The sequence below is a fragment of the Pristiophorus japonicus genome, chromosome 1 (assembly GCF_044704955.1).
Source record: "Pristiophorus japonicus isolate sPriJap1 chromosome 1, sPriJap1.hap1, whole genome shotgun sequence".
Taxonomy (NCBI): Eukaryota; Metazoa; Chordata; class Chondrichthyes; family Pristiophoridae; genus Pristiophorus; species Pristiophorus japonicus.
Genome location: NC_091977.1, coordinates 196,889,420 through 196,912,194, shown reverse-complemented (window position 1 = coordinate 196,912,194; position 22,775 = coordinate 196,889,420). Strand labels below are relative to the sequence as shown.

The 22,775-nt window shown below is 42.3% G+C and overlaps 1 protein-coding gene across 1 annotated transcript in view; it reads right to left on the bottom strand.

The window, feature by feature from the left end:
* The window catches only part of arhgef28a (Rho guanine nucleotide exchange factor (GEF) 28a), a 484,332-nt gene that overhangs the window by 100,124 nt on the left and 361,433 nt on the right, over positions 1–22,775 (bottom strand). The window contains exons 32-34 of the mRNA XM_070876112.1: positions 11,094–11,141; positions 7,349–7,837; positions 4,058–4,367 (exon numbers count right to left, since the gene is read on the bottom strand). Coding sequence (XP_070732213.1) covers positions 4,058–4,367; positions 7,349–7,837; positions 11,094–11,141 — 847 coding nt within the window. The remainder of the gene's footprint in view (positions 1–4,057; positions 4,368–7,348; positions 7,838–11,093; positions 11,142–22,775) is intronic.

Genomic DNA, 22,775 nt, shown 5'->3' with positions numbered 1-22,775 from the left:
TGTGGTAGGGGACAGTATCGTCAGATGCTGTTCTCTGCAGCTGCGACCGGGGGTTTCAAAGGTTGTGTTGCCTGCTGGTGCCAGGGTTAAAGACATCTCCTCGCAGCTGGAGAAGAACTTGGAGTGGGAGGGGAAGGATCCAGTTGTCGTTGTCCACGTAGGAACTAACGACATAGGTAGAACTAGGTATGAGGTTCTGTTGAGAGAGTTTGATGATTTGGGGTCCAAATTAAAAAGCAGAACCTCAAAAGGTAATAATCTCTGGATTGCTACCTGAGCCACGTGCCAATTGGTATAGGGACAAGCAGATTAGAAAGTTAAATGTGTGGCTAAAAGAGTGATGTGGAAGCCAGAGGCTTTGCTTCATGGGGCACTGGCACCAGTACTGGGGAAAGAGGGAGCTGTTCCGTCGGGACAGGCTCCGCTTGAACCGAGCTGGAACCAGTGTCCTCGTGAATCAAATAACTAGGACAGTACACAAGGCTTTTAAACTAATGAAGGGGGGATTCAGGAAATAGTAAAATTAAAAGTAGCAAGAGAATTATCAAGACTCGAGAGCAGAGCAAAGTTTTAAGTAACATTAAGCAGAGTGGGTCAGGAAAGGACAGAGAGAGTAACAAAAGTAATAGGGCATTACTGACTAAGGTGACATCAGGGAAAAATAGAAAAAAGCCAAAGCTAAAGGCACTATATCGGAATGTGCGAAGCATTCGCAACAAAATAGATGAATTAATTGCGGAGATAGAAATTCATAGTTTTGATCGAATAGCCATTACAGAGAGAGACATGGTTGCAAAGTGACCAAGGTTGGAACTAAATATTCCAGGATACTTAACTTTTAGAAGAGATAGGCAAAATGGAAAAGGAGGAGAGGTAGCCCTGATAATAAAGGATGGGATAAAGACAGTAGAGAGAAAGGATTTTAGCTCGGATAATCAAGAAGTAGAATCAGTTTGGGTGGAGCTAAGAAATAGAGAGGGGCAGAAAATGTTGGTGGGAGTTGTTTATAGGCCCCCAAACAGTAGTGGTAATAGTATAAATCAGGAATTTAGAGGGGCATGCAACAAAGATAATACAATAATTATGGGGGACTTTAATCTATACATAGACTGGGCAAATTAAATTTGCAGAAATAGTGTGGAGGACGAATTCATGGAATGTATATGATGGCTTTCTAGATCAGTATGTTGAGGAACCAATGAGAGAACAGGCTATTTTAAATCTAGTATTGTGCAATGAGAAAGGGTTAATTAATAACCGTGTAATAAAGGAACCTTTATGGAAGAGTGACCATAATGAGATAGATTTTTACATTAAGTCTGAAAGAGATTTAGTTAAATCCAAAACTAGGGTCTTAAATCTAAACAAAGGAAACTATGTAGGTATGAGGGGAGAGTTGGCTAAGGTAAATTGGGAAACCACATTAAAAGGTATGATGATAGACGAGCAATGGCTAGCATTTAAAGAATGAATACATAATTTACAACAAACATACATTCCTTTAAGGCACAAAAATCCCACAAAATCTAACAAGAGAAGTTAAAGATAGTATTTGAGCAAAGGATGAGGCTTATAATGTTGCCAAAAAGAGCAGTGAGCCTAAGGATTGGGAGTATTTTAGAATTCCACAAAGGAGGACCAAGAAATTGATAAAGAAAGGGAAAATAGAATACGAGAGTAAACTAGCGAGAAACATAAAAACAGACAGCAAAAGCCTCTACAAGTATGTAAAAAGGAAAAGATTAGCGAAAGTAAATGAGGATCCCCTACAGGCTGAGACAGGAGAAATTATAATGGCGAATAAGGAAATGGCAGCGAAATTAAACAAATAGTTTGTGTTTGTCTTCAAGGAAGAAGACACAAAAAACTTTCCGGAAACAATGGATTATCAAGGGTCTAGTGAGAATGAGGAACTGAAAGAAATTAGTATTCGTAAAAAAATAGTACTGGAGAAATTAATGGGACTGAAAGCCAATAAATCCCCTGGCCCTGATGGCCTACATCCTAGGGGTTTGAAAGAGATGGCTGTAGAGATAGTGGATGCATTGGTTATCATCTTCCAAAATTCCATAGATTCTAGAATAGCTACCTTCCAATCTGCGGGAACCAATGTAACCCCGCTATTTAAGAGAGGGAGAGAAAACAAATGGGGAACTACATACCGGTTAGCCTGACATCAGTAGTAGGGAAAATGTTAGAATCTATTATTAAGGATGTAGTAACAGGGCACTTAGAAAATAATAATAGGATTGGGTGGAGTCAACACATATTTATGAAAGGGAAAATCTGTCGAGTTTTTTGAGGTTGTAACTAGCAGAATAGCTAAGGGGAACCAGTGGATGTGGTGTATTTGGATTTTCAGAAGGCATTCGATAAGGTGCCACACAAGAGATTATTGTACAAAATTAGGGCTCATGGGATGGGGGGTAATATATTAGCTTGGATTGAGGATTGGTTAACGGACAGAAAACAGAGTATGAATAAACAGGTCATTTTTGGGTTGGCAGGCTGTAACTAATGGGGTACCGCAAGGATCGGTGCTTGGGCCCCAGCTATTCACAATCTGTATCAATGATTTGGATGAGGGGACCAAATGTAATATATCCAAGTTTGCTGATGATACAAGTTAGGTGGGAATGTAATTTGTGAGGAGGATGCAAAGAGACTTCAAGGGGATATAGGCAAGCTGAGTGAGTGGGTAAGAACATGGCAAATGGAATAAAATGTGGAGAAATGTGAAGTTATCCACTTTGGTAGGAAAAATAGATAAGCAGAGTATTTTTAAATGGTGAGAGATTGGGAAGTGTTGATGTTCAGAGGGACCTGAGTGTCCTTGTACACGAATCACTGAAAGTTAACACAGATACAGCAAGCATCTAAGAAAGCAAATTGTATGTTGGTCTTTATCACCAGAGGATTTGAGTATAATAGTAAAGATGTCTTACTGCAATTATATAGGGCCATGGTGAGACCGCACCTGGAGTGCTGTGTACAGTTTTGGTCTCCTTACGTAAGGAAGGATATACTTACCATTGAGGGAGTGCAACGAAGGTTCACCAGACTGATTCCTGGAATGGGGGATTGAGTAGACTAGGCCTATATTCTCTAGAGTTTAGAAGAATGAGAGGTGATCTCATGGAAATATTCAAAATTCTTACAGGGCTTGACAGGATAGATGCAGGGAGGATGCTTCCTTTTGCTGAGGAGTCTCGTACTGGGGCGGGGGGGGGGGGGGGGGGGAGGTCACAGTCTCAGAATAAGGGATTGGCCATTTAGGAGTGAGTTGAGGAGAAACTTCTTCACTCAAAGGGTGGTGAATCTCAGGAACTCTGCGGAGGCTCAGTCTTTGAGTATATTCAAGATGGAGATAGAGCGATTTTTGGATATTAAGGGAATCAAGGGATATGGTGATAGTGCAGGCAAGTGGAGTTGAGGTAGAAGATCAACCATGATCTCACTGAATGGCAGAGCAGGCTCAAGGGGCCAAGTGGCCTACTCCTGCTCCTAATTCTTATGTTCTTAAGATCATGCTATTGAAATATAGTTTATTTCACTGCACAGCAAACCCCACTTAACTGTTCCCTTTCCTTATTCATTTCTGTAAAGGTGTTTTCCTTTGTTAATTAGGAAATATAGTACAAAATATTAGTTACACAATATACAAAAAATAGAAGAATCTACATTCATATAGTGCCTTTCACATCTTCAGGATGTCCCAAAGCACTTCACAGCCAATGAAGTACTTTTGAATGCATTCACCATTGTATTGTCAAAAACAGAAGTCGATTTATACACATTGTGAAATGACCAGATATACGTTGTAAGTTGAGCGACAGTTTCAATTGTATGCGCAGTAGAGGATGTGGAGGTGGGAGATAGGAAAGGGAATTACAAACATCCAATGGCTGGAGGCCTGTCATTACAATATGGCAGCCAATTTTTAAAAATTCTCCCGTTATACATATTGACATAAATGTGTTACTCAAAAATTATTATTTAGAATACAAGGGTAATATGGACATGAACTGTGAACAATTGCAAGACTGATTTCAATTACCTTTGTTTTTTTCCTTGTTTCCTTTGGAGAAACACGCCGATTTTGTTGGTATCTGCTGGACACCTGTCGGCTTCAGGAGCTGATTGGTTGTACTCAGAAGCTGAACAGGAACTTCATATTTCAGGTTCTCATTAATCCTAACAGTGGAGCCCAAGGAGTTCTCCACCTTGAGAGATTCAGAAAACGTCCGTACACTGTTCACTCTATGGTGGTTGTTCAGAGAATATTGGAGTGCAGCCTCATTTACAAAGACCGATGCTGTGTCTAGTCCTGTACCGCCCAAGCTTCCTGTTCGAGTATGAACGGGGACCTGTAGAAATTAAGGCACTTGAAATAAGGGCAAATAAAGTCAAAGATGATATCACTTATTTTAGAAATTAGAAACAGGTTCACACTTTCTGCATTCCCTCCCCCACCCCATACACAGTGATGACTCCTGATCTCAACCATGCCTTGAGGGAGAAGTGTGGGACAAAGGCTGGGCACTTCCCGAAAGAGAGAAAGGGGACAAAATTGGATAAATCCAGATCTTCTTCATAAGTGACCAAGCAACCAATTCAAGAGCAATATTGCCAAACTAACTCCTTTCCCTCTTAGCCAGATATGGCGTGCATAATGGGGACAGGTTAAAGAAGGAAACATGATAAAATATATAAAATTGCAAACAAAGAGAAGCACACCAAACTATCTGAATAGCCTGTATATATCACTTGTAACTGTATGTAATCCCATTCAGTACATAGCAACTGTGCCTAAGCCATGCAAATACAGTACTAGCCATGTAAATATAGAATTGGAAAAAGAGAGCATAAATTACTTCATAGATGTATATATGTGCAGAGAGATGACAGACTATTCTAATGTCTGACATTGAATTAGATACGGGGATGTTAATTGGCAGTTTGTGATTTCTAATTGTGTCATGAATTTGTTGTCATACTATCTGACAGACTATAATTATATGTGCTTGTCATCTGACAGAATTCTACTTTAACACACTATAATTAAAGATAATTCAAACAATTAATCTTATTATAATTCTTAAAAATTACGGAGCATTTCTGAAGGTTGTGTCGCTATACATAGTGGCTTACAGAAATAGCTGATAGATTGTTGTAATGGCTGAATTCAATAGTCTTCAGCCTCACTCCATAATGCAAATATTCAAACTGTCCATAATTACTGATAATAGTCACTCATTTGACATCACTGTCGTGCACGCTGACCCCTTATCGCCCCACGGGAGCGAGGTTGGCGTGGGACAATGCCACTAACGCAAAGCTGTGGTGGCTGGGGTGCCCCGTCTGCCCTAAAAGGGGAGGGCCTTGTGCTGTGGCCCATTCTTTTTTTGTCGGCCGACTTTCGGCCCTTATTTGTCAAAATGAATGACTAGATTAGATTATAGAGTAGATTAGATTCAAATGACTGCATCTCTGAAAAGTTGCACTGCACTGAAGTGTCAGCCTAGGAATGAGCTCAAATGCCTGGTATGAGCTTGAGCCTTCTGATTCAGCATTGACAGTACTACAAATTGCACCAAGCTGACAGGTAAAGGTTTTACTAAATAAAGCTGGGTAAAGAATGGTGGCAGCTGCTTCCTTTGATGCTTTAAAGGCAGTGCAGTTAATCTCTTGTCGTTAAGCAACATGCATTATTAACACCTTGATAAATTAACGAGTTAAAAAAAATCCTCATTCTAGTTAAACTTAAGGAAGTAGCTCAGTTTCTTCCTTATGCTTTTTTGCCACCGCTTTCCTTCCTTTTAAAAGCCTCCTCAAGCCTTTCTCTTTGACTACCACTTCTCCCCCCTCCGAATGTTTCGCTTTCCCTTCTTTACTTTTCTGTTTAAATTCCATTGTCTTTCCCCTGCCTTGTAGTGCTCTTTGCCATGTTTGAGGCGGCCTATAGAAACGAAGTAATTAAAACATGTGCTTGCATTCACATAAGTTATTTACAATGTTATCAAAATCATTTTAAAGAAAAAAATTCAAATAAGGAAAAAATCTACATAAAACTTAAGAGTGTTGTTATACTACAGGTACCTATTTGAGACCAGTATTCGCTTACAGCAATGGAAGGCTGATAGACTTGGGTTATATTGCCAGCCTATCATCACTGTTCCCATCCAAATAACTTGCTAAATTTGAATGATAATATATAAGCAAATGCTAACATTTCTGTTTACAAAGATCACGTCACACTAGTTATGAAATACTGGAGTGGATGTGAAGCCAATCCTTGGAGATAGTCTCATATCACCCGTATCAATTAAATTCATCACACCCAAGCATTTTTCATAATGTTGAAGCCAAAACCACTTGCCATTGATGCAACATGCACAGTATATCGAGGCTGTTATAACATTCCAACTATTGTATTTAAGAAGGAGTAAGCCAATAACACACAATAATAAATCTGTATGTAAAGTTCTTAAAGCACAGTTTGAAATCTATAGATTCACAGTTTTCCTACTGGTAGCTTGTTATTAAACAATCAGAATATTGCCCTTCTCCTAAAAGTGATCGAGACATACTGTGTAGACGAACAAATACTACTGCTGCGTTTAGGAAAAGGCTCGAGGGAAATGTCAGCTATCTAGCCATCATTATTAAATCTTTTTGTTCAATTGATCTGGTTATACCCAGTAAATGATGGATGGATTTCTTTTGTTAGCTAAATTTAGCAACCATTCTTGAATCAAAAAGAGCTTAATCTGGGAGTAACTTGCTAATAATACAAAAACACAGTTCCCTTATCAAGCTATTCTTTAGAGAATTCCTTTAAGGAACACAATATTATGATGTCTGTAGGAGCTCTATTTATCACAGCAGCTTATCAAGCCTTGGCTGTTGTTACGAACACAAACTTGGCAGTAGAGTGTCTTCTGCAGTTCAACAAAATTAAAACCCATTTTGAATGGATTCAATAGTAAGATATTCATGACATATTGTAGAAAAATCCCATTATTGTGTTAATACTTAATGTTCGTTGTAAAACCTGTGGTGAACCTGCTCTGTCCATCATCATCTATAGTATTAGCAAGTACTCAGCTATTTAAAAAAATAAGAGCTTGACATCATTGTGTTGGTTCCTTTTGTGTGTCAGTTACTTATTTACTGGCATGCAAGAAAATATACAACACAATGAGTTTGAAGTTTGATCCTTACGTTTCCTAGTAAAGTGCAAATAGTGATTATTGAACGAGGTACGTCTTTCCTTTTTAAAAAAAAAAGTTTTCTAGGCTTCCATAGAAATCTTGTATCAAATTACAATCCTAACATTGTATTGTACCTGACTGGGTTCCTGCGGGAACATCATTACTGGCAGACTCCTCTGTCGACTATGCTTCCAGGTATTTAGGTGCCTCTGTTGTGCCTCTAGTTTGTCTCTTTCCTTTTCCACCATTCTCATGCCTTCCCTCAGTCTCTCCAGATTTTGCTGGTACACTTTCCACTGGCTCTCCAGCTCTTCCCGGTCTCGCCACATCTGTTCTGCCTGCTGTTGACATTCGTGCTCACGCTCCTGTAATCTGCTCTCTTGTGCCTCCTGTTCCCGCTGTCTGCGTTCGCACTCTTGCTCCCAGCGCTGCTGCTCATGATGCAGTTGGTTCTGAAGTTTGCGTAAATTTGCCAGCTCTTCCCTTTGCTTCTCCATGTTGCGCTGTTTCTCTTGCTCGAGAAGTAGGTTTCCTCGGGGGCCTTGGATATGAGCTACTCGCTCACGCTCCTGCAAAATCAGTCGCTGCACTTCTATGTAACTGTCCTGGATAGTCACTACAGCCTGAAAGAAAAACCAGGAGTGAGCTGCTGTATGTGAATTGTATAAATCAGCACTATGCAGTCCTGTACAAATGTGGGTACATTTCCTGATTGGGGCTCTTCTCATACGAACATTTCATGTGCACTTACTAAATTCTTCTGTGTACTTTGATTCAGGCATTAGCCTATCGGTTAAAGAAACACACAGAGAATGTTAGTTCAAGTGTGTTAAATGTTCATATGGGACTAACACCTGCTCAACATTATACTGTATGGAATACAAACCAGTTTGAGGCCGTTCTCAGCTAACTTTTGGATTCCTATCAAGGTGGAACACTCTGCTTGTCCGACATCCAGCTGGATGAGCAGAAATTTTCTCCAATTAAATATTGGGAAGAACGAAGTTATTGTCTTTGGTCCCCGCCACAAACCACGTTCCCTAGCCACTGACTCCATCTCTCTCCCGAGCATCTGACTGAGGCTGAACCACACTGTTCGCAACCTCGGTGTCATATTTGACCCTGAAATGAGCTTCTGGCCACATATCTGCGGCGTAACTAAAACCGCCTATTTCCACCTCTGTAACATTGTCCGTCTCCGCCCCAGCCTCAGCTCATCTGCTGCTGAAACCCTCATCCATGCCTTTGTTACCTCTAGACTTACTACTCCAATGCACTCCTGGCTGGCCTCCCACATTCTACCCTAAGTAAACTTGAGGTCATCCAAAACTCGGCAGCCCGTGTCCTAAGTTGCATTAAATCCCGTTCACCCATCACACCTGTGCTCGCTGACCTACATTGGCTCCCTGTTAAGCAATGTCTCGATTTCAAAATTCTCATCCTTGTTTTCAAATCACTCCATGGCCTCGCCCCTCCCTATCTCTGTAATCTCCTTCAGCCTCACAACCACGCACCCTCCTCCCCCCCCACCCAAGATATTTGCACTCCTCTAATTCTGCCCTCTTGAGCATCCCTGATTATAACTCCCCAACCATTGGTGGCTGTGCCTTCAGCTGCCTGGGCCCTAAGCTCTGGAACTCGCTCCCTAAACCTCTCCGCCTCGCTACCTCTTTTTCCTCCTTTAAGATGCTCCTTAAAACCTTGGACCAAGCTTTTGGTCACCTGCCGTAATTTCTTCTTATGTGGCTCAGTGTCAAATTTACTTTTTTTTGTCTTATAACACTTCTGTGAAGTGCTTTGGGATGTTTTACTACGTTAAAGGTGCTATATAAATACAAGTTGTTGTAGTTACAAAAAAGTATTTGTTTTTGGACGTGTTTATTTGTACTGTAAACATGGCCACCCCTTATCTCTGATTGGGGTGGGGACTCGACCGGGCAAGAGGATCGGGGGCGGGGACGGACTCCACAGCAAAAGCACAGTACAAGTAGTCACTTTGTTTGTTTTTCAGAAATGCTCATAATGTCATAATCTTTGCACTTGGGATCTGGGCAACACAGCATTTATCGTCCTGAGTGGATCAAAAGTCAACTGGAAGTCAAATTGGGTAGGGGCGGCAGAACGCTGAGTTTTTATGGACAAAATGGCAGCTTTTATGATTATTTTTTCTGGTGCCTGCCAGGTTGGAGCCAATGAGCAAGGGGGGTGACAGGTGTTGATGAGGAGGTACATGACTCCCCCACACCAACACTTTGAGATTGCCCAATTTTGTGAGCAGCCACAAAGTATTCGGGAGCACCTTTGAATTGGGCGGCAAATGGACGCGGTATCAGCAGTAGGCCCGCTCAACCTGGCGATCGCGAGCCCTGTGGCACTCTCATTTCTGGTCTCATTAAAGCTTTTTCAGCAAGCTGCAGGCACAAAATTGGTTGACTACTGCACAGAGCCAGCCGGCAGGTAATGAGGTCTGCTTCGGGGGGCGGGGGGGGGAAAGAGAGGAAGAGAGGTTGGGGGTGGTGGAGTGGATTTGGCGGTTGGGGGAGGGGAGGGGGGGGGGGGGGGAAAGAGATAAGAACAGGCCAGCAGGAGTTTGTGTGGCTTTGAGGAGCACTCATGCTCCTGGAGCCTGCTTGGAATCTCTGGCGACTCCCAGACTCCTCGCAAAATTCTTGCCTCTGGGGGTCAAGTTATCTAGATCTGGATTCTGACAACTCCCAATCCTTCAACCATAGCTCTATCCATACCAACCACCAATGACTAGATTTACTGAATTCAATTTCAAAACACACCATGGTAGGATTGGAGCTATTGAGCTCTGGATTTGTTATTCCAGTACTGTACCATAACCACTAGGCTACCCTACCTCTACCCCATTTAAGATTAAGGTGATCTAAATTAACTTGATCCAATTTATTTGGGTCCAATCTGCTTTGCCAATATAACAGTACAGCAGGTTGCTTGTTTTTCAGCTGACACATGCTGTGCACAATGCATTTTATTTTACATGCACATATCTAACGGGAAGTCTTATATTATAGGGGTGTCTTGCCTTTTAAACTCACAAGGTAAATGAGTGACACTCTGGGTTTGAACTAATGCAATCTAGAGAGATGAGATATTTTGAATGGATAACTAGCAAAAATTTCTATGTGAAATCATTTTTGACTTATCACAAAGTAGCTTTGAGACTATCAAACCCAGCTTCCATGTGACTGTCACTAATTTGACAAGCGTTCTCGGTGAGGCAGTAAGATCATGCTCTGTGGAAAACAGAAATGTTACACGAGTTCAGTATATGTTGCTCTTCTCAGGTTAGGACTGACAGATATGGTGAGGGTAATGTCAAAACTGCACTGAACCATATATGAGGACAGAATCCTCGATAACCATCAATATATGAACATTTGGATCATACCCCAGCGCTGTCATTGTTCAACTTAATGAGCAATGCATGAAGTGAAATATTTAAAATTTGACAAAAATGTTTCTGGATCTGGGAGCCAATCTAACAAACAGGTGTGAGAAGCATAATTAGTTCTTTTGCTACTGTTGCCATCTATAGTTGGGATTAATATTCATTGCCAATGTGCTGGTAGCAGAGTGCATCACTGTATCAAATCTGTAATGTATTCAACTGAGGAATTAATTATAGGAGTTTGGTACAAAATAGAACATAATCCTCACACAAATGCTGCGATAGAATATATATGAACACATACCACTATCTAAAAATAAATCAGCATTTTGGACAGCAGAAATTGTGTCATGAAGCCCCCATTATCTTTTCAAAATCATATCTGCTGGCAACCTTGAGCATGACAGCAAAGGCAGTAACCACATCACAATACACAAATCTGATTAAAGGAAAAATTAACTCACCTGTAAACTGTACAGAAGCTGAGTGATATTTTGCACATTGTGAACAATCTAAAGCAAGAAAATAAAAGTATTTACTTAATAAATGGCACAAAATGATTTAAATCCTGGTTTGCCTTTAATACTCTATCACCTGTTAAAATCAACCAATTGTCAAAGTTGCTAGTTAAAGAGGAAATTAATGTGATAGTAAGAAAGGACATTAGCTTGGAAAATGTGGAATTGGTATGGGTGGAGCTACGGAATACCAAAGGGCAGAAAACGCTAGTGGGAGTTGTGTACAGACCACCAAACAGTAGTAATGAGGTTGAGGACAGCATCAAAGAAGAAATAAGGGATGCATGCAATAAAGGTACAGTAGTTATCATGGGTGACTTTAATCTACATATTAATTGGGCTAACCAAAATAGTAGCAATGCGGTGGTGGAGGATTTCCTGGAATATATTAGGAATGGTTTTCTAGACCAATATGTCGAGGAACCAACTAGAGAGCTGGCCATCCTAGACTGGGTGATATGTAATGAGAAAGGACTAATTAGCAATCTTGTTGTGCGAGGCCCCTTGGGGAAAAGTGACCATAACATGGTAGAATTCTTTGTTAAGATGGAGAGTGACACAGTTAATTCAGAGACTGAGGTCCTGAACTTCAGGAAAGGTAACTTCAATGGTTTGAGGCGTGAATTGGCTAGAATAGACTGGCAAATGATACTTAAAGGGTTGATGGTGGATAGGCAATGGCAAACATTTAAAGATCACATGGATGAACTAAAAATAAAATGGTGAAGATGGCTCAACCGTGGCTAACAAGGGAAATTAAGGATAGTGTTAAATCCAAGGAAGAGGCATATAAATTGGCCAGAAAAAGCAACAAACCTGAGGGCTGGGAGAAATTTAGAATTCAGCAGAAGAAGACAAAGGGTTTAATTAAGAGGGGGAAAATAGAGTACGAGAAGAAGCTTGCCGGGAACATAAAAACTGACTGCAAAAGATTCTATAGATATGTGAAGAGAAAAAGATTAGTGAAGAGAAAAAGATTAGTGAAGACAAACGTCTTCAGTCGGATTCAGGTGAATTTATAATGGGGAACAAAGAAACGGCAGAACAATTGAACAAATACTTTGGTTCTGTCTTCACGAAGGAAGACACAAATAACCTTCTGGAAGTACTAGGCGACCGAGGGTCTAGTGAGAAGGAGGAACTGAAGAATATCCGGGAAATTGTGTTCGGGAAATTGATGGGATTGAAGGCCAATAAATCCCTGGGGCCTGATAGTCTGCATCCCAGCGTACTTAAGGAAGTGGCCCTAGAAATAGTGGATGCATTGGTGATCATTTTCCAACAGTCTATCAACTCTGGGTCAGTTCCTATGGACTGGAGGGTAGCTAATGTAACACCACTTTTTAAAAAGGGAGGGAGAGAGAAAGCGGGTAATTATAGACCGGTTAGCCTGACATCAGTAGTGGGGAAAATGTTGGAATCAATTATTAAGGATGAAATAGCAGCGCATTTGGAAAGCAGTGACAGGATCGGTCCAAGTCAGCATGGATTTATCAAGGGGAAATCATGCTTGACAAATCTTCTGGAATTTTTGGAGGATGTTACTAGTGAGGATGTAACTAGGACAAGGGAGAACCACTGGATGTAGTGTATTTGGACTTTCAAAAGGCTTTTGACAAGGTCCCACACAAGAGATCGTTGTGCAAAATCAAAGCACATAGTATTGGGGGTAATATACTGATGTGGAGAGAGAACTGGTTGGCAGACAGGAAGCAGAGAGTCGGGATAAACGGGTCCTTTTCAGAATGGCAGGCAGTGACTAGTGGAGTGCCGCAGGGCTCAGTGCTGGGACCCCAGCTTTTTCCAATATACATTAATGATTTAGATGAAGGAATTTGATTGTAATATCTCCTAGTTTGCAGATGACACTAAACTGCGTGGCGGTGTGAGCTGTGAGGGGGACGCTAAGAGGCTACAGGGTGAATTGGACAGGTTAGGTGAGTGGGCAAATGCATGGCAGATGCAGTATAATGTGAATAAATGTGAGGTTATCCACTTTGGGGGCAAAAACACAAAGACAGAATATTATCAGAATGGTGGCAGATTAGGAAAAGGGGAGGTGCAATGAGACCTGGGTTTCATGGTTCATCAGTCATTGAAAGTTGGCATACAGGTACAGTAGGCGGTGAAGAAGGCAAATGGTATGTTGGCCTTCATAGCTAGGGGATTTGACTATAGGAGCAGGGAGGTCTTACTGCAGTTGTACAGGGCCTTGGTGAGGCCTCACCTGGAATATTGTGTTCAGTTTTGGTCTCCTAATCTGAGGAACGACGTTCTTGCTATTGAGGGAGTGCAGCGAAGGTTCACCAGACTGATTCCCGGGATGGCTGGACTGACATATGAGGAGAGACTGGATCAACTGGGCCTGTATTCACTGGAGTTTAGAAGGATGAGAGGGGATCTCATAGAAACATTTAAGATTCTGACATAACGGGACAGGTTAGATGCGGGTAGAATGTTCCCGATGATGGGGAAGTCCAGAACCAGGGGACACAGTCTTAGGCTAAGGGGTAGACCATTTAAGACTGAGATGAGGAGAAACTTCTTCACTCAGAGAGTTGTTAACATGTTGAATTCCCCGCCGTAGAGATTTGTTGATGCCAGCTCATTGGATATATTCAAGAGGGAGTTAGATATGGCCCTTATGGCTAAGAGGATCAAGGGGTATGGAGAGAAAGCAGAAAAGGGGTACTGAGGGAATGATCAGCCATGATCTTATTGAATGGTGGTGCAGGCACGAAGGGCCGAATGGCCTACTCCTGCACCTATTTTCCATGTTTCTATGTTTCTAAAAACAGTATTTTAAAGGGTACAGTTTTTCGAAACAAGAGGAGAGCATTCTGCCCCTCGAGCCTGTTCTGCCATTCTGTTAGATCATGGCTGATCTGTACCTCAACTCCATTTACCCGCCTTTCCTCCATATCTCTTATTACCCATACCTAGCAAAATCTATCGAGCTCAGTCTTGAACATTTCAATTGGCCCAACAACCACAGCCTTTTGGAGGAAAGAGTTCCACAACCATTTATGCGATTAAAATGTCCCTAGATTTCACTGGCTTAACTATAAATTGAGCTCTAAACATCAGAGGAAATAATTTCTGTATTTATCCTATTTAATCCTTTTATTGTTTCAAACACCTTGATTAGATCATTCCCCCACCCCCCCCCCCCCCCAATCTTCTAAAAAGTTCTGACAAACCTTTAAGTTTCAGATTGTATTTGCATCAAAATGCATAATTGTATATAAAAGAAATGTCTTTACAGCAATTGTGTCTGATGCCACAGTGATGAAAATAACATTTGATTGTTCAGGCATTCTCCCTCCTGAGGCATAAAGACACTGCTTCTTTAAAGGAGGGCTTTGAAGACATTTGAAGCGTTACGATGATATAACAGAATATTTCATCATTGCCAAAATAGGGCCTCAAGATAGGAACTTTCTGTTTTCTTAAGTGCCCAGTTAATAGGCAGTGTGCTCCATGTGTTCGAGACACAGAGTTTGCAACACGCACACACCTCCATCTGTTTGTACACAGAAGGGGTAATGATCGACTTTGTGCTACCAGCAGGCAGCCAGGTTTGTCAGAAGGGAGACAGGTCTGTCAGAAGGGCGTATCGGGAATTTGGGCACCACACTGACCATGGTTTTCCTACAAATAATGTTAAATGGCTGACACCTTGTGCTGAATTTTAATGAGGAAGGTGGGTTGAGGGTGGGGGGGGGCTCAGAGGCGGTCGGGAAACCCGGGAGAACGGGTTTCCTGCAGGCCATGCCGAATTTAACAGCAAGGTCTGATTTGAATGGGAAGCCTCCGTTTACCCACCTGCAGCCAGCCAGATTGAAAGACTGGCTGGCTCCGGGCAGATAGGCCTGTGGCACTCGGCCACACAGAGGAGGGAGGGGGCTGCAGCAACAGGGGGAGTCCGAGTAGGATCGAGGGCTGGGGAGCAGTAGGTGGGTGGGGAGAGGGGTGCACATCGGAAGGTGGTCAAGAGGAGTATGGGGGGGGGGGGGGGGGGCGGCGTGGGAGGCAGGGTCTGAAGGGATTGCGGGCCGGGAACAGCACGGGGAAGACTTGAGGAGCTAGGGTGATCAGAAACTTTGAGGTGAAGGGGGGCTGTTGGGAAGGGAATTGGTGGCTTGGGGGGGGGGGTGGGGGGGAATGATCAGAGGCCTCATGGGTGGTGGGGATTGCAGGGACGCTGGTTCCAGGAGGTATGTGTAAAGGCACTTATCTCCTGGATCCAGCAGTCCTCGCCTTCTTTTAGCTGCCGGGTTTCACGAGGTGTGCAAAACACGACCAGCTAAAGTTAAATTCAAAATGAAGGTTAAAATGAAGTTAAAGAAGTTATTCGAGAGTGATCCCATTGGAAAAAGAATTCAATACAAACAACGCAGCACAATAACAGATTAGCCTAGGTTGTTCAATCTGCATTATTTTTACTCTGACAGTAACCCACCACTAGGAGTAAAAGAACACCAATCAGAAAATCTAGGCTATTGAGAAGAGATGGTGTATTTTGCAGCCTCGGGCTTAACACCATGACTGTTGCTATGCTATTCTGGTACCAAGTCATGGATGAACCAAGAGTTCCTGCAGCCCAGCACTGGCAGGAGTACGTCATTCACTCCCTCAAGCCTGTTCCACCATCCAACTAAACCTTGGCTGATCTGTATCTCAACTCCATTTACCCACCTTTGTTGGTTATCCCTTGATACCCTTACCTAACAAAAATCTATTGAACTTGGTCTTTAAAATTTCAATTGACCCAGCGTCCAGTCTTTTCATGGGATCCAGATCTCCACGACCCTTTGTGTGAAAAAGTATTTCTTAATTTCATTCCTAATTGCCCTAGCTCTCGCTTTAAGATTATGCGTCTTGTTCTGTATCATGTCCCTACCAAAGGAAATGATTTCTCTGTATTTACCCCATCAAATCCCTTTCTAATTTTAAACACCTTGATGAGATCTCCCATCAACCTTTTAAACTCAATGGAATATAAGCCAGGTTTATGCAACTTCATAATTTAAGCCCTGGTATCATTCTGCAGAATCTGTGCTGTATCCCTTTCCTAGGCCAATGTATGAATTTGAACCCCCTTGGGGAATGGAAAAATTAAACTTGAAATATTACTTTAAATTAAACTGCTGAAGTAAAACTAGGGAATAGAAGCTTGAACTAGTAAAGGGTAGTCTTGGATGGATATCAGGACATTTTTTTCACAAAGAATGGCTGTAATAAATGTCCAGAGAGTAGTGGAGGCAAAACCTCTGGAATTATTTAAGAAACAATTGGATGCAACAGTAGGGAGTGGAGGAGAGTACGATCTATCTGGATGGATGAACTAAGATAGGCCAAATGGCCTTTCCCAACTCTAATTATTTTGTGATCTGAGGTTCTGAAGCAACACTACAGTTACATTCTGTACTTGCTAGAATTTTACTATGTTTTTGGTCAAGTTGTTTTTAAAGAGGAGAAAGGGGTCAGAAATTCATCTGGTTAGTATGTGGAGGCGGCTTGCATCAGTAATTTGTTCTCTAGCTGAAAACAATGGAGCTGCAAGTGCATAAGCAACTGGCTACCTGCCTGAGGCAAGATACATTTTCACAGCCACCTCCTGCTCATATTGTCAGTTTTCTGAACAGTTGAGGGATGTGTTATAATATCATTTTAAGCAGTTATTGTCTGGACGCAACAAAAGTGTCAGGCTATTGGAGGTTGCGTTATTATGAATATATTTGTACAAGAAATCAAAATTTTTTAGAAATTACTAATAAAAAAAACTGTACAGCAATATGTAATGGTAAGGCAAAAAAAAAAAACTACTTTTAGATAGGGTTAGATGAAGAGGGGTGGAATGACGCTCGTGTGGAACATAAAGGTCGGCACAGACCAACTGGGCCGAATAGCCTGTTTCTGTGCTGTAGATTCGATATAATATTTTATTGCCCAGGGATAAATTTGATTTCTTGTCAAAACATTGTGCTGTTACTAAATCCTGCAAAATTAATAATGCAACTTGGAAAATAAACCTCAGTATAAAGTAATTTCATCATTTAAAGCAGTGTGTAAAAAAAAAATCAAATAAACTGGAATGTTCTCCTTTATTCATCTCTTGCCATCTTGTGGCAGACCAAAGAACTGCAGGTTTAAAAGATATTCGCATCTACTTCCAGCTTATCAATTAAAGCAAATACGTCTTCAGACATGAGATGTGTATTAGGGCTAGTGCACCCAGCCCGACCTCACCACCAGTTCTCTCAACCCCTCTATGTTGTCAGACTGCTTGTCCAACATCCAGTCCTGTATGAGCCGCAATCTAAAACTCTCTGCCGTATCCTAGCCCTCACCAAGTCCCACTCACCCATCATCTCTTCGCCACTTACGTACGCTGGCTCCAGGTTCACCAATGCCTCGATTTTGAAATTCCTGTCCTCCGATCCCTCCACAGCCTCACTGTTCCCTACCTCTGTAACCTCCTCCAGCCCTACACCCACCAAGAACATTGCGATTCTCCAACTCTGGCCTCCTGTGCAGCTCCCACTCCCTTTGCACCATCATTGGTGGTCGTGCCTGAAGTTGACTAAGCTCTAAGCTCAGGAATTCCCTCCCAAAGCCTCTACTCCCATCCCCCTTTAACACACTCCGTAAAACCTACCTCACTGACCAAGCTTTTAATCACCTGCCCCAATATTTCCTTCTTTGTAGTGTCAATTTTTGTCTAAATACACTCCTGTGAAGCACCTTGGGACGTTTCCTATATTAAAGGCGCTAAATAAATTCAAGATCTTATTTTTTTTACTCCAAGCTGACACTGCAGTGCAGCACTGAGGGAGTGCTGCACTGTTGAACGTGTTGCCTTTTGAATGAAACATTAAACAGAGGCCCCGTCGCAACTGGACATAAAAGGTCCCGGCTGGGTGACCTGCCTAAATATTCTCTCATCCAGATGCCAGGAAGATCGTGCAACACAAATACCAGTTTTTCTCACTTCTTGTGAAGAAGTGCTTGGCCTCTGCTCAACATTTTTCCAGTATACCTGTGGCTGGGCACTCAGTGGTATAAGGGACCAAATCTACATTTCCCTCCACTGTTGACACGTGACACCACATCCTGGTGCTCTAAACCACTGTATCACTGTGCTGCTGAACTTAATTTTTTTCCGAGATCAGCATTGGAATTGTAATGTACCTCAGACAGTAAGAGAAACAAGTGCAAATATTAAAAGTGCAAGGTGCAAATATTAAAAAGAGCGAGAATTTTAACACATACACGGTACATCTTTTTCCATCTAGTGAGAAACATGGATTTAATAAATTTTGGCTGCCCAGAATTTTTATTAACAGTGATGGATACATAAATATTTTATCTTTTAAATAAATATATTTTATATAAGTATAGATAAAAATTGTCTGAATTTCCATTTGTAACATAATTTTTATGAATAGATAATGGTCCGAATTTACGATAAGAATAATGGTGAAACTATCTGCGCTCACTGTTTTAACAGGGTAAATCGGCCAGCAACTACTGGCATCCGTACATGCACAGTTAAATTCAGAAGTTGCTGTCAGAGATACCCCGCTCCTCCACAGGGTGCGCTATTGCAGTTCTCGCTGAGAGATTCGTCACTAAAATCAATGCAACAGCGTGAACTTGGGAGTACAAGCCCACCAGTTCCCCACTAAAGACACCTGATAAGGTTAGGGCTGGTGTATTCAGGAGTAAGAGAGATTTTAACGACATGATAAGTGATAATTACTGTCGTATAACCTCTCTAGCCCTGAAACATTAATTTTACAAGTGTGGAGTCTCATTCCCTCAGAACATAATCAGTATTGGAGATTTGAAAAAAAGGTTTCAATAATTTTAAAAAACTTTTTCTGTACGTCTCGCTCTCTTGGCGACATCATCCAAAAACACAGCGTCAGTTTCCACACCTACGATGACAATACCCAGCTCTACCTCACCACCACTTCTCTCCACCCTTCCACGGTCTCTAAATTGCCAGACTGCTTGTCCAGCATTCAGTTCTGGATGAGCAGAAATTTGATCTAATTAAATATTGGGAAGACTGAAGACATTGTTCTCTCCTTATCTGGCTTGGTGTAAATTTTTTGGTCTTATAATACTCCTGTGAAGCACCTTGGGACATTTTACTATGTTAAAGGTGCTATATAAATACAAGTTGTTATTAATCCTACCTTTTGCCTTCTGCACATGATTTAAACCAAATTTATATTTCTTGCTTTATGCTTCCTGGATCAGGCTCTGCGGCTGGGATTTCCCCAACCTCAACGGGACCATGGCGGTCAGGATCGGTGATGGCTCCAACCCGCTCTGTGAAATGATTTTGTCCTGATTGAGCTTGTTAAGCCCGCCCAGTGCATTTCCCAGCCAATAGAAGGAAGCGGGTCTGATGACATTTGATGATGCGTCATCAGCCAGTTTCCTTAAAGGGGCCATGACATTCGTGTTATCAGTATTCGACAGCATTGAGGTGCTGCAAACACTGCACAAAGGTGCAGGGCTGCACCCAGACTCCTCCATATGCTTATGGCAGGGGGCAGAACATGCAGGGAAGTTCTATTCCCTTTCCATGGACGGAAGAGACCTCCCCAGGACACCAAAGCAGCCTGGTTGCACATTACATAGGAAGGCACAAGCAGGGATGTCGTCAGGAGGACCAGGTTGCAGTGGTGCTAACCTTTCAAATGATCTCAGTAGATCACGAAACGTTACTGCAAAGCCACACTCAACCTCATCCTGCTGTGCTTCTCATCACATCCCCATCACTCTGCCTTCCCTGCACATCTTTACCACACCAACTTGCCTTGCATCTCCACCCATCCCTCTCTATTTACATTATCACTTCCCCATCTCATTTGCCACCCCTCACACTCACCATAGTCCAAACATACCAACTAACAACACACTTGGGTGTTTTAGCCAATATTTATATAAAGTTTCTGTTAATGTGGAGTCAAACATTGAAACCTTTATTTTCAACACTTTGTGTCATGGTGAGGCCATCCCTGGCGTCCCGGACAGCAATGTGGTCAGGTGTTGATGCCCTGTGTCCTGTGCAGCATCAGTTGATTGCGGAGAAGGTTGGTGTTGTTGTTGGTGCTGCTAGTGTTGGGACTGATCGTGATATGATTCTGAGGACCAAGGTGAGATAGTTTCAAGGGTACCGATGCTGATGTAATAGATGGCAGGTGAACTTGAGATGACAGAAGTGATCTGTCAGTGGGGAGTGAGGTTGTTCCAATGAGGTGACACTGGCTAGAGAGTTTGCTCCAAACACTTATAAGGTGCACAAAGCTCAATCTGTCTTCCAAATGCAGTAAGCAACAGCTTCAGTGCTTGGAATGTGAACAGCTGTGAGATGGGATCTTTTATACCACATTTGCAGCTGTCAAGTAATCAGATCATTCCATGCTGATTCAATTCCCAACCTGCTGACCTGATATGATCCCCGAGCAGCATGGACCCCATAGGCGACCTCGTGAAATGTTCAGGTGAGCTCAAAATACTTCTAAAATGGCTCTTAACAAGGTCATAATGACCTGATTTGCCTCCCCTGCTGCTGCTAGGTGGGAATGTAAGTTGTGAGGAGGATGCAGAGGCTTCAAGGGAATATAGACAGGCTAAGTGAGTGACCAAGAACATGGCAAATGGAATATAATGTGAAGAAATGTGAAGTTATGCACTTTGGTAGGAAAAATAGAAAAGCAGAGTATTTTTTAAATGGTGAGAGTTTGGGAAATGTTGGTGTTCAGAGGGACCTGGGTGTCCTTGTATATGAATCACTGAAAGCTAACATGCAGGTACAGTGAGCAATTAAGAAAGTAAACGGTATTTTGGCCTTTATTACAAGAGGATTTAAATCATCATCATCATAGATAATCCCTCAGGGTCAAGGATGACTTGATATAAGAGTAAAGATGGCTTACTGCAATTATATATGACCCTGGTGACACCACAGCTGGAGTATTGTGTACAGTTTTGGTCTCCTTCCCTAAGGAAGGATATACTTGCCCTTGAGGGAGTGCAAGTGCAACAAAGGTTCACCAGACTGATTCCTGGGATTGGGGGGGGGGGGGGGGGGGGGGCGGTTGGGGAATTGTCCTATGAGGAGAGATTGAGTAAACTAGGCCTATATTCTCTCGAGTTTAGAAGAATGAGAGGTGATCTCATTTAAACATACAAAATTTTTACAGGGCTTGACAGGGTAGATACAGGAAGGATGTTTCCCCTAGCTGGGGAATCTAGAACCAGGGGTCACAGTCTCAGAATAAAGGGTCGGCCATTTAGGACTGAGATGAGGAGAAATTTCTTCACTCAGAGGGTGGTGAATCTTTAGAATTCTCTACCCCAGAGGACTGTGGAAGCTCAGTCGTTGAGCATATTCAAGACAGAGATCGATATATTTTTGGATATTACGGGAATCAAGGGTTTAGGGATAGTGCAGGCAAGTGGAGTTGAGGTAGAAGATCAGCCATGATCTCAATGAATGGCAGAGCAGGCTCGAGGGACCAAATGGCCTACTCCTGCTCCTATTTCTTATGTGTCGGGTCTTTTCAGTGCTAACAGACCTGACATCTCGAAAAGGTGCATGACAGTGGCTTGATAGTGGGGTCCTGACCTGCTGTCAAAACATTTTTTTTCCATCCAACCCGCCACAGATCGCGCCTGCTGACCCCCGAAAAATTCCACCCTGCATGTCTCAGTGAGGATTCTTCAATCTGATTGGTTTAAGAGCCTGCTGTTTCTTGTCTTATTCACAGGTGCCCTATAGAGGGCGGCACGCTGGATCAAACTCAAGTCTGCATTCTAAAGTACGGACAGCTGTCAGCCCAGGCCACAAAATCTAGATCATTATAGTCTTAAAAACTTAGCATCATTTTTAGTCCGGTGTACTTAGAAATACCCATGATTTTAAGACTCGGGCTTTTGCTGTCTTTTCGATTCCCTACTGCAATTCTTTAGCTTATAGGGTGGAAGAATCTAAGCCACTGAACTCCCCACTGGTGTAAAACTGTTTTAAGTCAGCCAAAGGAAAATGCAGGACAGTTACCGATGTAAACTTCTAAATCTGCCCAGTTTTTATATTGCTGGGCAGATATGTTAGAGCTGTTGGCTCCTGACACATGGGTCTCACATAGCTGACAGCAACGTGAACTTGCTTGATTTGCTAAAGCAAGTGTCTGGAAGACCCAGTAGAAATAAAGAAAGAAAGAAAAAGGTCTTGCATTTATATAGCGCCTTTCACGACCACCGGACATGCCCAAGCGCCTTACAGCCAATGAAGTACTTTTTGAAGTGTAGCCACTATTGTAATGCAGGAAACGCAGCAGCCAATTTGCACACAGCAAGCTACCACAAACAGCAATGGGATATTTGACCAGATAATTTGTTTTTGTTGTGTTGACTGAGGGATAACTATTGGCCAGGATTTTAAGTTGGCTTCCGCAGGCTATAGACACATGTCGGGAGCCAGCAGCTCAAACAGTACACTTCGTCTAATATAAAAGCTTAAATCACAATGAGGCACTCCATCTAGTGGCACAGGCAGGAACTTGTAAACTGACCCATAGTTTGAATGCCAAAGTCCAAATTCAA